The sequence below is a fragment of the Castanea sativa genome, chromosome 6 (assembly GCF_040712315.1).
Source record: "Castanea sativa cultivar Marrone di Chiusa Pesio chromosome 6, ASM4071231v1".
Lineage (NCBI taxonomy): Eukaryota > Viridiplantae > Streptophyta > Magnoliopsida > Fagales > Fagaceae > Castanea > Castanea sativa.
The window spans coordinates 15,831,331-15,847,177 of record NC_134018.1 but is presented as its reverse complement, the minus strand read 5'-3'; the positions used below and the strand labels follow the sequence as shown (position 1 = coordinate 15,847,177).

Sequence of the window (15,847 nt, the reverse complement as noted above, 5' to 3'; positions counted from 1 at the left end):
CTGAGCATGACACGTGTCAGTCTGTACCATCTCAGAAAAAAAGCCAATCTGCCACGCTTGTTATAGGAGCGTGCTCTACAATTGACGTTTCACCTTATATTCCAGTACTAGTGGAGCATGAATGTATAAAAAAATGGAGGGGTGTTCAAGTTCGAGCTGATTTTTGTTGTACTTCTAAAGTAAATTTACACAAAAAGTGATAAATTTTGTAAACTGCACATTTTGTAAATATGTATAACATTTATCAATTTTATGTGTATATAATGTAAATATATAAAAATTTCATTTATTTCTTAGGGGAACTTTAACTTGTCTTCTGCGTTAATTCTTGCACACAACATGGGTGTGGTAGTAAAAACAACAGAAAATCAAGGATTCGTTTCATAATATTGTTCTAATAACGTTGTTTAAGTATTATGAAAATACATATAACTGTAAAAGTATTGTAAAAATAAATGTATTATTTAAACAACACAACCAAACCGAACTTAGACACCGACAAGTACAACTTAACACTGAACAAAATACAAACTCAGATTTACAAAGTAGAGCCAAAGACTGCTTCTCAAAAAAAAAAAGTAGAGCCAAAGACATAGAGCCTTGTCCTTTTAGCATGTCACGCAGTTAGTTCTACTTGTTTCGGTTCGCATAAGATAACAAACCTCTCTCTCTCTCTCTCTCTCTCTCTCTCTCTCTAAATCCAAACCCACTTTAAAAGAGTCCCCTACTCAAAAAGCATTGGCATTGCAATCTTGAAGATACCCAACTTTTTGATATCTTTCAAAACCCAACTCTCACTTTCACTTCCTTTCATCTATATCTGTAACACAACACAAACACTCCGTCTCTCTAATGGCTACTACTTCTACTAATAGAACTCCACTGTTCCTCATGGCCTCACACCCAAACATGAACACCGTTTATGAAGAAACCAAATCACCCACCTCAAAAACTCGAGGGAGAAAGCCTAGCAAAGGACCAACCCAGAAAAAACAACCCCAGAGAGGACTCGGTGTGGCCCAGCTTGAGCGACTCAGGATCCAAGAGCGTTGGAAGAAGATGACTGAATTTCCCAGCTGCCTCCCTGATCCTCAGACTCCTCTTCAGTGCCAAACTCCATTTATGTCACCCTTCACTGAACATCACGTTTCTGGGTCTGTTCCAGTACAGTACCGTGCACCTGCACCTCCATCTTCAGTTGTTAATGGCAGCTGTGGGGCTGGAAATGGAGGTTCTGGATTTGGTGGTACTTTTGGGATGCTGATGTCTGATCAGGTTGTGTTGAATCCGTACGCTGGGATTGGGGTTCCGGATCCTAGAGTTTTTATTGAGACCTCTAGAGAGCTCTCTTCAATGCCAAAGTTGCAATCTGTGCCTCACAACTGTGATCTTTGCTTGAAGGTGTGTTGGGTTTAGCCTTTTTTAAATGACTTTCAATCACACCTTCTGTTTGTTTCCTGAGTAAATGTTGGAAAAATAAAATTTTCTAATCATTCGCTTTTTATACCTTTTCATAATCATAGGGAAAAAAAAGCTTAATCAAGTCATTGAGTTGTGTTACTATGGTTAAGGCCCTTTTTTAAATAAATAAATAAAAACTTTTATATATGTTCTTTATATATACACTATTACATTAGATATTTTCTTGTACCAACCCATTCTTTTCCTTAACCTCAAATGAAATATTACAGTTTCTAACATAGCTCAGTACCCTTATGCTGTTATTTCGTATCATGATTAATAATTGTATATATTTTTAATTCTGAGGTCGTTTTTAGTTGCAGAAAAAGCGCTTCAATAAGGGAAAGATAGGGTTTGATGGAGGGAGAGACCAGAACAGTGAGATATCTCCAATCAGTGGCTCTGGTTTTCATGGATCAAATCTTGAAAACATCCCAAACTTCACTAGCAATTTTGGTGCCACAGCACCCAGGCATGCCACTCGCAACCTTGATCAGGTAGATTTATTTAACTTCCATTATTAATTACATTGTGTTGGCTATCAAATTATTACGTTGTGTTGAAAATTTGCATAAATTTTTCTTGGTTTTGTTATATGCAATTTGTAGGGTATAGAGGTTAGAATGTAAATTCTCTATATCACTTTTTGTGTATCATTTTATGTTCCACTAAAGATAAAGGTTGTATCATTAATTATTAACTCATAATGTGGAACGGTACGGTTTAATTTTTTAATAGTATTTGTTTGTATCTAATTTTTTGATTGTCTGTTTGCTATGGGGGTATGTAGGGTGTAGAAGTTGTGGCAATTCACAGGAAGGGAAATTCAACGGGTGGAAGTGTTTTCATGGAATACGAGTTTTTCCCTGGGAAAAGTGGCAGAGGCACTTCTTCCAAGGGTCTTGAATTGCCTAGAGAAGCTTCAGTTGCTGTGGGTGGTGAACCTTCTTATCCTACTACTACTGCTTATTGTGCCACTTCTAGTTCTGTTGATTTGTCACTCAAGCTTTCATATTAGAACCAAAAAGGGTGTCTATTTTTGTTTTTGGCTGTTTACATCAGTGTGTAATGTGTGTGAAAAACAAACCATACACACAGCCTTTTGGCTTCCCTTTTGTTGTTAAAGTAATTCAGCTCTAATTCTTAATCTCTCTCTTCTGATCTCTTGTCAGTTACTTTTCAGTTGTCTCATATTGATCTACCCTAGGGTATTAGATCTTGTTCCTTTTAATTCTGTTGTGATTGTGGCCGAAATGAACTAAGATTAATTATGAGTCACTGGGCATGTTCACATCCTTGAGCTCTAATAAGTATATTTTTCTTTAAAACAAAAATAAAAAATCTTATATTCATATCAGACAAGATAACCAAAAGTACTACACAGGTAGTCAGATACAAGCAATCATACTGCACAACAGAAATAGGTTTTTACTGTAAATTTTGTTCATGGAAAAATACATCTGAAGGATTAAGTCAGATACACCAAATGCTTTCAAAGTTTTAATTGTTCAGATTGTTGTTTCCGGCAACACTCAGATGATAACTCAATCAATTCAATCCTACACCAGCTATTATATGAGAATTGCCTATGATTGTATGATCTGGGATGTGTAGCATTAGATGGTTCTCAAAGGAATTAAAGACCTATATAATCCCTTTAGGTGGCACTTTAATTCCGTCACATGTTCCGTATGCATCTTTTATTTTACTTCAATATTTACTATTGATATAGGAATATTTAGGAATATTCACATTTTTAACGTATAAAAGTGGACGAAAGATATATATAAAGAACTACTGTTAGAGTATCATTGTACGATAAACTAAGTTAAAACAATTATGAGTGAGGCAATATCATTCAAGCAACACATTGCCCCCCATAATGCTCTTCTAATTACTATTACGTTTGGCCTTTGTTTAAGATACAAATATATATAAGTGATAGTAAGAAAGCCATAGGAATTAGTTGATGAGTTGAAAACTCAGAATTGAAACATCTGAAGAACTTACACAGGCTGTTTAAGTAATGCCTTTCAAGCTCAAAACCCTAGCAACTCTTTCTCACTCTTAATTGTATTCTTTCTTTAAAATAAAGTAGGAAGGAAGGGTTTACTATTCTAGAGTAATAGAATACGTCTTTATGAGCTGAAACACAAGGTGAGCATCTCTGCCTTTCTAGTTTTGGCAGTAGAGAGCTTTGGAAAACGAGTGGAAGATGCATAGGTAAAAAGGAAGAGCAAATTCTGATAGCAACAACTAGCATATAACCTTCTTTCTTTAACGATATTAAAGGTGCCTGTGATCACTGTTATGATCAGTAAACGTACATGTACACCATGCACCAGGCCAAAACCCCACCTCTCTGTGCAAAACTGTAATGAGTATAAATATGCAGGCAGACAGGCAGGTGACTGTGAGTCTGTGGGAGTCTCAGTAGAAGTAAGGCTGTGGAAGCTTTTTCTAACTCCTTTTTTGGTTGGTTTTCTCAGTGATCACCCCATCCTACATATATGACCAGCTTTTTCTTTTCTCTTCTTCTTTCTTGCTATATTATTTTTGGTAATAAAGTACATTAACATTATAAAAAAAAGCTCTTTGTAATTTTTTTTTTCTTTGTTGTGATGTTTTGAAGTTTGAACAGTAATTTTGATTTAGAGGCAACTTTTACTTGGTTGATAATAGAACTCATCCCAATGATTAGAGAAGGATATATGGATGAAAGACTAGTTAATAGTATGCATTAAAAAAAAGTCTTACATATTAACATACATGAAAATTTTACATGTATGTGAAAACAAATATTTTTACGTTTTCACTCGGCCAAAAAGAAAAAAAAAATCAATATAATCATGTAATTATGCTGTTATGCACAAGTCAATAGCCGATTCATTTTTTTCTTATAAAAAAGATAAAGATATTATTAATTTTTGCGTTACATGTTCTAAGGAAGAAACATTAATAAGAAGATCAAGATCACATACTTTTTCAAACCACAAATTAACATTCGTGTTGAGCCTGGTTGCTAAACAATGTGCAATAACTTTGTTTCCACTTTTACTCATATTGGAAATACTTCAGTTTTTGAAATTTCTAAGAACTCCATGCACTTCTTTTCTAATGTAACCAATTTTAGGGAAAAAAAATTGTTATTAAGGATTAATGGGATAATCAATGTTAACTAAAAGTTCTTGTAGGTAACATGCATATTCAGGGAAAAGTATGAAATGAGAAATAGGACCCATGTTGGTTTGGACAATAATAGGATCTCAGAGGATGATAAAAATGAAGAAGCTTCATATCCTATGTGCATAATGCATAGGAGTACATTTCATCACTAATGTTTTTCTGGCTCTAAACAATTGTTTATAAAGACCTAATTCAAGTTCTAGGCTTGTTATGCTAAAGATTTACTTCTCTTCGATCGGTTCCCCTAGTTTGGTAAGAATAAAAGGGTAGAAGCTGGAAAGTGCAATAATAACGAAAAAAATAAGCAGCCAAAAAAGGCGTGGACGGCAGGATTCGAACCTGCGCGGGCAGAGCCCACATGATTTCTAGTCATGCCCGATAACCACTCCGGCACGTCCACCAGATGCTCATAACGGTTGCCTATGTTTTATATAGTCCTTATTGTATTACTTATTTCTTGATCCTTTCCCCAAGAAAAGTGGAGTCAAATTAGAGTAAGATTAGATAATATTAACATCATCACACGTGCTTCGCGCGTGTGATGAAAATTTTTTTTAGTAGTCCTATTTTTTAATTATATATATAATTTTTATTTTGAAAATCTAATTTATAAGTGGATAAAGTAATTTGAAAATTAACAGGAAAGTGATCCTATTTTTTGGTAATGTTTTAGTGGGAGTTAGAGTTGCATTTTTACCATATTGTCTTTTAGTTTTATCTTTACTTAAACATAGGGGTATAAAGACATTTTTGAACTAAAAAATAAGGAATCTAAACATGAAAAACTCCTTAAATAATAGTATAGATGACAAAATGTAGACTATAATTAATTGAATGAATATTACTTATTCTTGCTTTGGTCTTTGTTGCTATGCCTATACCAAACTCCAAATCATATAAAAAATAAAGAATTAAGAGCAGTAGTATTGGGAGTGTAAACCCCCCCCCCCCCCCCCCAATTACTATTTTAACAACTAATAATCCAAAAATAAGCAATATTCAGGTATGGGTTGCTAAATATTTTTAGCTACTATGAACAATTGGTTTTATATATAGAACCTAGTGTAACTGAGGATGTAAATAAAAAAAAATTATTTTATTAAAATATCTCCTCTTTCTCTCTCTTTTAATCACATGGTCACTCATCTCATTTCATTTCTCATCTTCCTTTCTCTCTCCCCTCTTTGTGTTTCGGTCTTTCTCTCTTAGATTGGCGTGGACTAGAGATCGGCGTCAACGGCATGGTGGTTTGGAGAAAGGCGTTGATGGACTAGAGATTAGCCTCACTTTGATTCTCTCTCTTTCTCTTACTTTGTGTGTGGGTTATTTTTTAGGACACATACCCGAGTAGAAACAAGGATCCTGGGCCCAATACTTATTAGTTTAAGGGACTAGGCTTGGTCATCGCAGCTAAATTGGGCTGATTTCGAACCAGGTGGTGCACAGAGCACAAATCCTACAACACACACATACTAACATACAAGACATATATGCATTGAACAGCAAGAAAACAGCAAAGGAACGAAACGATAAAGAAAGAACATAAAATAAAGCGTTAGGGATCCCTAAAATAATATAAAATGCTTTGTTACTTTCTTGATTATGTAATACACTACGCTTACTAGGATGTATTACAATGTCCAAATAAGTTCAAAAATCACAAACTTAGGGTCCGTTTGGATAGAACTTATTGCTGAAAACTAAAAACTGAAAACACTGTAGCAAAATAATTTTCAAATGTGTGAATAGTACTGTGGGACCCATTTTTAATGAAAAAGTTGCTGAAAAGTGATGTTTATGGGTCCCGTGAGTTCACAGGAAAAGTCAACATTAACGGCTAAAAAAAAAAAGAAAAAAAGAAGAAGAAGAAGGAAACGCTGAGTTTTTTGCGCGTTTTCTTCCTGCAACTGTAGCGTGGGTCCCATGCCCAAAACGCAAACACTGAAACGCCAAAAATGCCGGATCCAAACTCATCCTTAGATGGTCCTTCAGGCCTCTAAGACTTGCAAAGTTTGAATCTCTTTGAATCCAAGTGTGTTCTCTAATAGCTGCTTGAGAATACCGAATGGTAATTCCTTTTCTTTTATCTCTTTTTGAATTCTAACAAAGTTTTTTCTCAAGGATTTTACTCTAATTCACTATTACTCCATGAATTTCACTATTGGTTGCTACCCCTTTTATAGTGCCATCCTAGGGTTTCCAGGTACCACTGATTCCTTCCATTTGTTCCCCTGGGTACCAGAATCAATGTTGTGCCAATTCCTCATTCCTCATTATTTTCTTCTTTTGAGGTTCCTTCTTCAAAAAGCCTCTTGCTGACTTTCCCATTTTTGGGGGTCCTGGAAGGTTGGCTTTTGTTCTTTCCTTCTCCAAGGCTTCTAAATTCCACTTTTTCTTTAGACCCACCTTTTGGTTGCTTTCCCTTTTATCATTTTTCCCAGGTGAGCTGATTCCTTTCTGCCAGGCTGAAAGATCCCAAGCCACCTTCCTTCCTGGTTCTTCTTCCTAGGTTCCCCGAGGTACCAGGCTCTTGCTCATGAGTTGTTAGTTCTCAAGCCCTCTGACTCCTTCTTTGCATCATTAGGTGGCTAATAGAGACATATCTGTTCTTGTTCCTTGTGTTTCTTGGCACCCCCCTGAACTATCTTAATCCAAACTTAGCTTTGCTGCATGTCCCAAGGATCCCAGGCTCCTAGGAATCCCCAGGTATCCTAGCCTAGTTATTTTTCCGAGCCTAGCGATTTTTCTGACCTTTGATGGCTGGGCTAGGCTTTTTCTTTCCTTGATTTCATGGGGCCCTAAATTTGCCCATCCATGGATTTAGGTCCCTCCTTATGGACCTTTAATGGGTTTGGGCCTCTCCCTTTTTTCTTTTTTGGAAGCCCAAATGATTTTTTTTTTTAAAAGGTTTCAATCCTTTGCGTTGTTTTGGGCCTTGGTACAACATTGTGATTTTTGAACCTCAACACTCTGATTCTCTCTCTCTCAGATTGGGTTTGAGTTTTGGTTTTGCTTTGATTTTTTGTTATGGGTATTAGTGCATCTGCAGGTTCATGGTGGTGGCAGTGAGAGGTTGCTGTGGTGGTGGTGGGATGGGTTCATTGTGGGTGGGGATTGGTCAGAGTTGGGTTTGTGGGTGTTGTAGTGGGTTTGTGAGTGTTTCGGTGGTGGTAAGGATTTTCAGTGGTGGTGGCTGGTTGATTGGTTCGGTGGTGACAGTTTTTTTTTTTTTTGGTAATTATGTTGGTGTCAGAATTGGTGTTTGTGGGTAAGTTTTGGTGAAAGGTGTTGTGTGGGTTTGCTGGAGAGAGAGACAAAAAGGCAGAAAGAAAAGAGAGATGGAAGCGAAAAGAGAGAAACTGAAATTTTTTATATTATTTGTTGGTGTAGTTTATATTATTTTAATAAGTTATATGTAAAAATAGAAATTGGAATACTAAATGAGTTGTAAAATATGATGATGAAATAGATGAAGCAGATTTTTTTTAGAGAGTTTTCAACTTATGGCGTTCGCTCCTGATGATAGCTATTTATTATCAAACTAAGACATCAATCAGTTTTTGATGTAGGCGGGAGGATTGAATTCCAGATCTCTTATACAACCATCAGAGACTTTATCAGTTGAGTTAACTAGAACTAACTGATAAAGTAGATTTTGAAAGTGTAAAATATAACCTTTTTACATCCTGTTATGGTAGTGCTTTAAAATGATTACTCAATTATAGGCCCAAAACAGCAAAACATATGGTATCGTCTATTGAAAGTAGACAGTATCTGCTCAAGCACTTGTCTTTCACACTATAAAAAAAGGACTTGTTTTTCTTGATGGAGGTTCCATCTTTAAAGTCATCCTCGTCACGTGGCTGTGTGCCCAAGTCTCTTTTCAAATGGAAACCTTAAGTCCGCATGAAATCTTGTCTCATGTTTTCGTGGGTCCAATATTTAATTATTCATTAAACTTTTGCTCGGGATTGTCTGTTTGTTCTCACCACCACTAGTTACATTTGATTTCAAAAATTTCCTAGTTTAAGCTAACTGCTTAGTTATATCTTTAAACTTTAAAGTGGTTAAAATGGTTAAAGTATATTTGCACTTTAAAAAAATGAATTTTTTATAGCTAAAGCACAATTTAAAGTTTAAAGTTTAAACATTTGCAAATAAATTAAAAAAGTCTTAAAAAAAAGTTGATGGGAAATAATATTGCATTAAAGAAGTGTGAATGCACATGTATTATTATGGATAAAAAGAGTTTAGATAAGTTCAGAAGTAAAGAATTAGTCCCATCATACAATATTTGATCCTCTTTTGGGTTCGTTTGGTTGGAGAGGTATAAAAGTGGGAGGATAGAAAATGATGGGAGGATAAAAAAAAATTTTAATTTCCCTCATTTTTGTTTAGTTGAAAGTGAAAAGGTAGAGGGATGGAAAAAGTGAGTTTGTATAAATTTACTCATATATCCTTGTTAAAAATAATGTCCAATTAAAACAAAAAAGTGACAAACAACTAAAAAAAAAAAACACAAAAGAATGAAAAATTAAAAAAAAAAAAAGAATATGAGCAACGTAAAAGAAAAAAAAAAAGGAGGCAACATCAAGAGGGGGAAAAACAAGGCAATGTTTAGAGGAAAAAAAGAAAAAAGAAAAATAAGAGGCAACGTAGGAGGAAGGAAAAGAAATGTCTAGAAAATAAATAAATAAATAAATGGTGAAAAAGAGCAATGTACAGACAAATAAAGGGTGAAAAAGAGTAATGTACAGACAAAGCCATGTGCAAGAAGTGCATATGGACATTTTTGTCCATTAAGCAACCCAATTTTCTCCCTTCAATTTTCTCTCTATTTTGGAGATAAAATTTTTTGGTAGGTTTAAAGAGAAACACCTAGACCCTATTATTTATTTTTCTTCCTTCCCATCTATCCAAATACACTCCAAAAAAATTTTATTTTTCATTTTCTCTCCAAAATTTTTTATCTACCCTATTTCATCTCCAAACAAACATACTCTAGAGAAGGAAAATATATCATTATGCGTAGGCATTTACAAGCTTGGAGTTGGCAGGGGTATATAAACAGGTACAGATAATAAGATGCCCTTATGACCATCAAATCTCTATTTGAGAAAGACTTAAATGTCGTAGTTGTTACAATCATGTAAAAGTTAAAAATCCTAATCCTATGGAGAAATGACCAATGGTTAACAGGTGACATTGTGTTTGTTAGTTTTAACAATGCAATGTTACAACATTCTTTACATTTTTATAAACTATTGATGTGACAAATTTTTATTAGTTGTAATATAGGTTCATTACTAACATCACATTTATGTTTATCAATAATTATTTGAAAATTACTAAAACCACATTAGCAGTTTATAAAAATGTTATAAAATAGTTTATATTTGTAGCATTACTTTTTTACTTTTTGATGAAAGAAAGATAAGCTATTAAAAAAAGTGGAAATGGGAAAGTTAACGGCATTGATTTAGAAAGTATTTTTAGATAATTTCCATTCCAAATGAAAAAAGTAGTTGCTTTTTTTAATAGTTTTTAAAGTATTTTTCATATATATATATATATGGTCATGCTAACGAGTGCCCTTAAGACATTAGTTAACAATTTATTTTAGAAAAATTTTGACACCACTTTTATAAAAAATGAAAAAAACTATCGAAACATTAATTTTTTTTTTTCATAAAACTTTCTTTAAATGGATTATTAACTAATGCCTAAGAACATTTGTTAGCATTTTCCATATATATATATATATATATTTTTTAAATTGTAATAGTTTTGTATTTTTGGAAAGTTTTTCATATTTTAGAAAAGTTAACAGCTACCTTAATAGGTTTTGTATTTTAGGAAAATGTTTTACATTAAAATTTTCCTAAAATGGTAAATTAACAAATGTGCACCTATTAATAAAACACAAAACGAAATTCGTAATAATCGAAAATTTTACAAATTAAATATCCAAAAACGAAAAGCATGTCCCTAAATTAAAGTATCGGAAATTTAAATAGATCAAATTAACATTCAAAATACAAGTTTTTTTTATTTTTTTTTTACACTTTGTAGTGTGAGATTCTCTACATTTTTTTCAAGGTCCTTAACTCCTTATTTGCTTTTCTTTTTTGTTTTCTTACAACATTTTTTTTTAATGAATTATTTGAAAAAGGGTCTTGTTTAATAAGTTTTTTCAGAGTAACTATTAATGAATGATAATTATTCAATTAAGAAATTCATTATGGTTTTATGTTTTTTTCTTTATATATTCAATTAAGAAGTATTTAATTTTTGAGAAATAAATAAAATCAATTTTTTTTATCTGATATAGAAATTTACTTTAGCATAATCTAAGTGGGGTTTGGCTTACCTCCAATAATTTTAAAACTGGAAACTTCTATTAATGAAAAATTACCACGTTACACACTAACTAAATAAAATGTGAAGATTAAAAACTTATTACTACTTGCCATTGTATATTTAAAATAACAAGAGATGTTAAGTTACAAAAGTACAGATAACCAAATCCACCTAAATATATATGTGTGTGAAATTCCCTTTAAAAACTTAAATTGTGACTTTTACCCCAATTTCACAAAAACTTGTACTTATTTTCATCAATTGAGCTAATTGAGATTTACGTTAGATTATTACCATGATAAATATTCTATTGTGGGCCGTGAAGCAATATCAACCCACCCACCCATCCATCCCAATCCAAGTTCCCAAACCCCATGCATATAAACACAGCCCATTCAAACACACTCCAAGTCTCAAGTCTCAACATCAATAAATACCTCCATATTTCCATATCACAACACTACACTCCCACAACATTAGCAAACAGACAAGGAAGCTACCTCTCTCACTACCCACTTCGAAGAACAACACAACACTCTAGAAAAAAGTAGAGACCTCTCTCTCTCTCTCTCTCTCTCTCTCAGTCAGCTTTTCCAAATGCATCACCAACAACAAGACTCCTCATTAGAATCCGACCCTCAGCTCCCTGCCATCAGAATCCACCACCCTGCTTCTCCACGTCACCATTCCTCCGGCGTGGGGGCCACTCCCACCCCTACCGCCGGAGCCCGCCGCAAGATCGGCGTCGCCGTCGATCTCTCCGACGAGTCTGCTTACGCTGTACGCTGGGCCGTCCACCACTACATCCGACCCGGCGACGCCGTCATCCTCCTCCACGTCAGCCCCACCTCCGTCCTCTTCGGCGCCGACTGGGGCTCCATCGACCTCTCCATTTCCCCTTCCGACTTCGACCCCCGCTACCCCGATGATGTGACCGCCACCGCCACCGCCACCCCTACGTCGTCCTCTTCCTCCAACAATCAGAAGAAGTTGGAGGACGATTTCGACGCCTTCACCGCTTCGAAAGCCGCCGATCTGGCGAGGCCGCTGAGGGAGGCGCAGATCCCCTACAAGATCCACATCGTGAAGGATCACGACATGAAGGAGAGGCTTTGCCTCGAGGTCGAGAGGCTCGGACTCAGCGCTGTCATCATGGGAAGCAGGGGGTTCGGCGCCGTTCGCCGCGGCAACGACGACGGTAGGCTCGGCAGCGTCAGCGATTACTGCGTCCACCACTGCGTCTGTCCCGTCGTCGTCGTCCGCTATCCCGAAGATAAGGACGCCGTCGCTGAAGCTGTCCTCGCCGTCAAGGGAGGGGAGGAGGACGATGAGGCTGTCATCAAGACTGTCCCCATTGAAGCTGTCCATGAGAAAGGTTAATTACTTCAACTGTCATTTCTTTCTTCAGATCATTACTGTGTGTGAGTTTGATGAGTATTTATTTATTTATGGTTTTGAATTTTCATATTATGCTAGTTTGTTGTGAATTGATTGAATGGAACTTTGTGATTGGTGATGGATTGGTTTTGATGCTTAAACCCAGCTGATAATATTTATGTGTGATTCATGATTGAACCAAACTGAGTGAGAGCGCATATTGTGGCAATGGATGCCATTTAGAGCGTATAGGTTTTTTTTTTAGTAATCCCTCATTTCAGTGTTGGGTAGATCCAATGTATGTTATATTTGGCCTTCAATTTTTATTTTATTTTATTTTTAGGCTAAGATTTAGATACAGTATTTAGCTGTTGTTCCATAGGTTTCCCTTAGGATTCTGCCGCAATTCTGCCACTTCGATTTTTCCTAGCCACGTGGCTTAATCTTAAGTAAGGAACCTAAGGAATAACACCTAAGATATTGTACCTCAGTTTTGTCCTTGTCCTTATTTTTATAGGTAAATTTACTTATCCAAGAATTACGGATTAAGGTACATGATGAAGTTTGTGGTCCACATCCTGAATCATGAACATTAAGTTTAGTAATTTGTTAGATATTAACAACTGAAAACTTCTAAAAATATCTGATGCATAAAACTAGGTTTCAGGCTAGTGAGCTTGTGCTTTAAAAAAAAAAAAAAAAAAATTATCAGAACTAAATTCATTCATAAAAAAATTTAGTACAACTAAATTCACAGCCAATTTGTGTTCGTGGTAATAGGCTGTGTATTGCTTGATAAGTTTGGTTTTTGTAATTTTGGGGATCTGTTGAGCTACCTAATAATAATTTTTTATTTCGTGACCTGGAGACTTTGCATCAGGAATGGAGGAGTAGTAGCTGCGGTTAGTGGGGATGGCTAAGTTTAATTCAACTGATTGTGAGCAGCACAACAAATAGATCTTTGAGAACTTTGGGATTTCTAGTTTCGATATTGATTTTTATTTTGGCATATTCATTCTTGGTAAATTACGGGAATCCTTGGAGATTTTTGGGTTTTTACCATCCTTTATTAGGCTTCTGATTTTTCCCTTTTATGATTTTTATATACCATTAGGTGTATAGTATAGATGTCTTTGTTATTAGAATTCTTTATTGGCAGCGTCTTTTCCTTGAGTTTTGCACTGCTTGTCATGATTCAATAGTTCGGTGTGCAGCAAGTTTTGACCACCTTCAGACTTGTGAAAATATGGGTTAAGTTTCAATTAGGCATAGTTTGTAGAGTTCTGGGAAATGATTTTTATATAATTGTTTATTTGCGATTTTATGAAGCTTAGTAGCATCACTGGTGAGACTGAATTGTTTTGTTCATTAGTTTATGGCAAAGTCAATATGTGTCAATGCTGCTGCTTGCTTCTGTATTAAATTCTCTGATTTATTAGTATAGCTGATTTAGTATATAAACCTGATAAGTATATCCCTCTTTTGACCAATTACAAATATTGTGATGAACTATTATAACGATAATGGTTAAAGGAACAGAATTGTCAAAATGCCTAAATGTTTACCATAGTTAAGATTTGAACCAAGCTTTGTTTAATTGTGAGTTTGCCATTATCCAAATAAAGATTCTATGAAGATTGTATAGCTTCTTTTCATTACTAATGCATAAAGATTGGGCTATTATCGCTATAGTGGTTCACAGTGAGGATTTATATAGTGTCACATTGGGCTAGTTATTTGCATTATGCATTTAACAATGTCCATACTACTACATGTAACACTTGCAAATTTTACTGTGACGCCCTTCAGAGATATACTGTCCAAAAGACTTTTTAGTGTTTTTTGAGCGTCTCTGAAACTTTGTAATGCTGCAGCCATAGATTTATGTATCCTTTTCTTACTAGTGATTCTTTAATTCAATAAGGTATACTTTAAAACTGGGTGCACTAAGATGGTTGAACCCTGGAATAGTTGGCCAGCTTGGCTTTCTATTTTGAACTTTCCATTTATCACTTGTATCACTAACACGTATGTTGCTTACTTTGAGGCAGATGCCTAGAAGGAACTTCAAGTCATGGGGTGATCGTCTCTACCGCAGGTATGAATGTAGGCACCTATAATCTTATCAGCAAAGATTGTCCTCTTTGTAATTTCATTTTCTTTTTATTTTTTTGGTTAGAGCTGGTTTATATAATTGTGTTTCTCACTCTCTGCATGCCTTCTGCACTTACAAATAACCAATATCATGGACATGAAGCATATACGTTGCAACATTTTGTTTTGTTGCTTGTTTTTCTGAACGTGCTAGCTTCTCTTTTGTCCTGTTGATCCTTGTTTGCATCTCAGCCTACTTTTGTGTTGCAGATAGCATGAAGGCATCCGATTCAACTGGCATTAGTTGACACTGAGAAGTTCGTGTATGTTCTTGGTTGCTGAAACCTTTGATACAAAGGTTTCTCTGTCTGTACCTTTTATCAAAAGAGTCTCGCATGTATGAACTTTGAGAAGATTTGTGAATGATATTTGTATGGCTGTTGAAGTTTTTGTGGATTTTGTTATGAACTTATGCTTTAAGAAAAAAAAAAAATGTCACTGCATTGTGATAGAGTCTATTTTGTTCTAATAATTAGCTTGTTATTTTCTAACTTTTCTGTTTTAATAAATGTTGGTACTAGGTTGAAGGGTTGATGTGCACCTGAGTCAAAATGGGGCTGATACAGATTAGGCATAGACAATTTTTTTGCCGGGTCAAATATTTGAAGGGTCTGATTGAAGTTCCAGGTTGTGTTCCATGTTCTTTATATCGATTAGGCTCAAAATTTGTAGGAGTGATATCCTGAAATCAGTTAAAATTTGGTAGAATTGAAAACTCAAGGATTATTTCTGGCAACTGATTTGGCAGTTGGCGCCTGCGTGCCCCCCACACACACACACACTGTCTCTCTGTCTCTGTCTCTGTCTCTCATGCAAAGTTGTCACAAATTTTATAAAACCATAATTGCTCATGACAAGGAAATGGAAGACAAATGGAAGACGTAGGCTTGGTATTGCATTGCTTGCTAACTACAACGCATGACATGCCAATACATGTGGTTTACCCGTCTAGAGCTAAGGTCAGAGTTGGAATAAAGAAGTATTTGGGTCACTAGGTGAAAACTCAATTAGTGTATACAACATTTGTGAATGTTTAGATCTCAAAATACAAAATTTTCAATACAAGCTTATATTTATATATTCCCAAAATACAAAATATCCAATACAAGTTTATATTTAAACAATACATGTGAGAATATAAAATATAAACAATATCCAAATTAGCAAACTACTCTAAGCCATTAATTAATCATAACCAGCAGAAATTAAAAGCTAAGAGTAAGGGAAAGAGATGCAAATGCTAGATAACATCGGCACGTCTTATCGAAGAGGAAATCAAAGAACTCAGTGAAAAACCTTTTCGACGCTC

At 35.1% G+C, this 15,847-nt stretch overlaps 2 protein-coding genes and 1 non-coding gene across 4 annotated transcripts; 2 read left to right on the top strand and 1 right to left on the bottom strand.

The window, feature by feature from the left end:
- Nucleotides 1–772: 772 nt before the first annotated feature.
- Nucleotides 773–2,506, top strand: LOC142638169 (uncharacterized). The gene is made up of 3 exons (XM_075812178.1): nt 773–1,401; nt 1,785–1,958; nt 2,252–2,506. Exons 1-3 carry the CDS (start codon nt 853–855, stop codon nt 2,477–2,479), a joined length of 951 nt encoding a protein of 316 aa, XP_075668293.1. The 5' UTR covers nt 773–852; the 3' UTR covers nt 2,480–2,506.
- A 2,459-nt stretch (nt 2,507–4,965) lies between these two features.
- Nucleotides 4,966–5,047, bottom strand: TRNAS-AGA (transfer RNA serine (anticodon AGA)). The gene has a single exon. It is a non-coding gene; the product is annotated as a tRNA-Ser (tRNA).
- A 6,368-nt stretch (nt 5,048–11,415) lies between these two features.
- LOC142640438 (universal stress protein PHOS32-like) lies at nt 11,416–15,007 on the top strand. 2 transcript variants are annotated; one of them, XM_075814537.1, is made up of 3 exons: nt 11,416–12,382; nt 14,436–14,482; nt 14,749–15,007. In XM_075814537.1, exons 1-2 carry the CDS (start codon nt 11,605–11,607, stop codon nt 14,441–14,443), a joined length of 786 nt encoding a protein of 261 aa, XP_075670652.1. In that variant the 5' UTR covers nt 11,416–11,604; the 3' UTR covers nt 14,444–14,482; nt 14,749–15,007. The 2 variants fall into 2 exon arrangements, with proteins under 2 accessions (XP_075670652.1, XP_075670653.1); XM_075814538.1 differs by having other exon boundaries at nt 11,422–12,382; nt 14,436–14,490.
- The last annotated feature ends 840 nt before the right edge of the window (nt 15,008–15,847 follow it).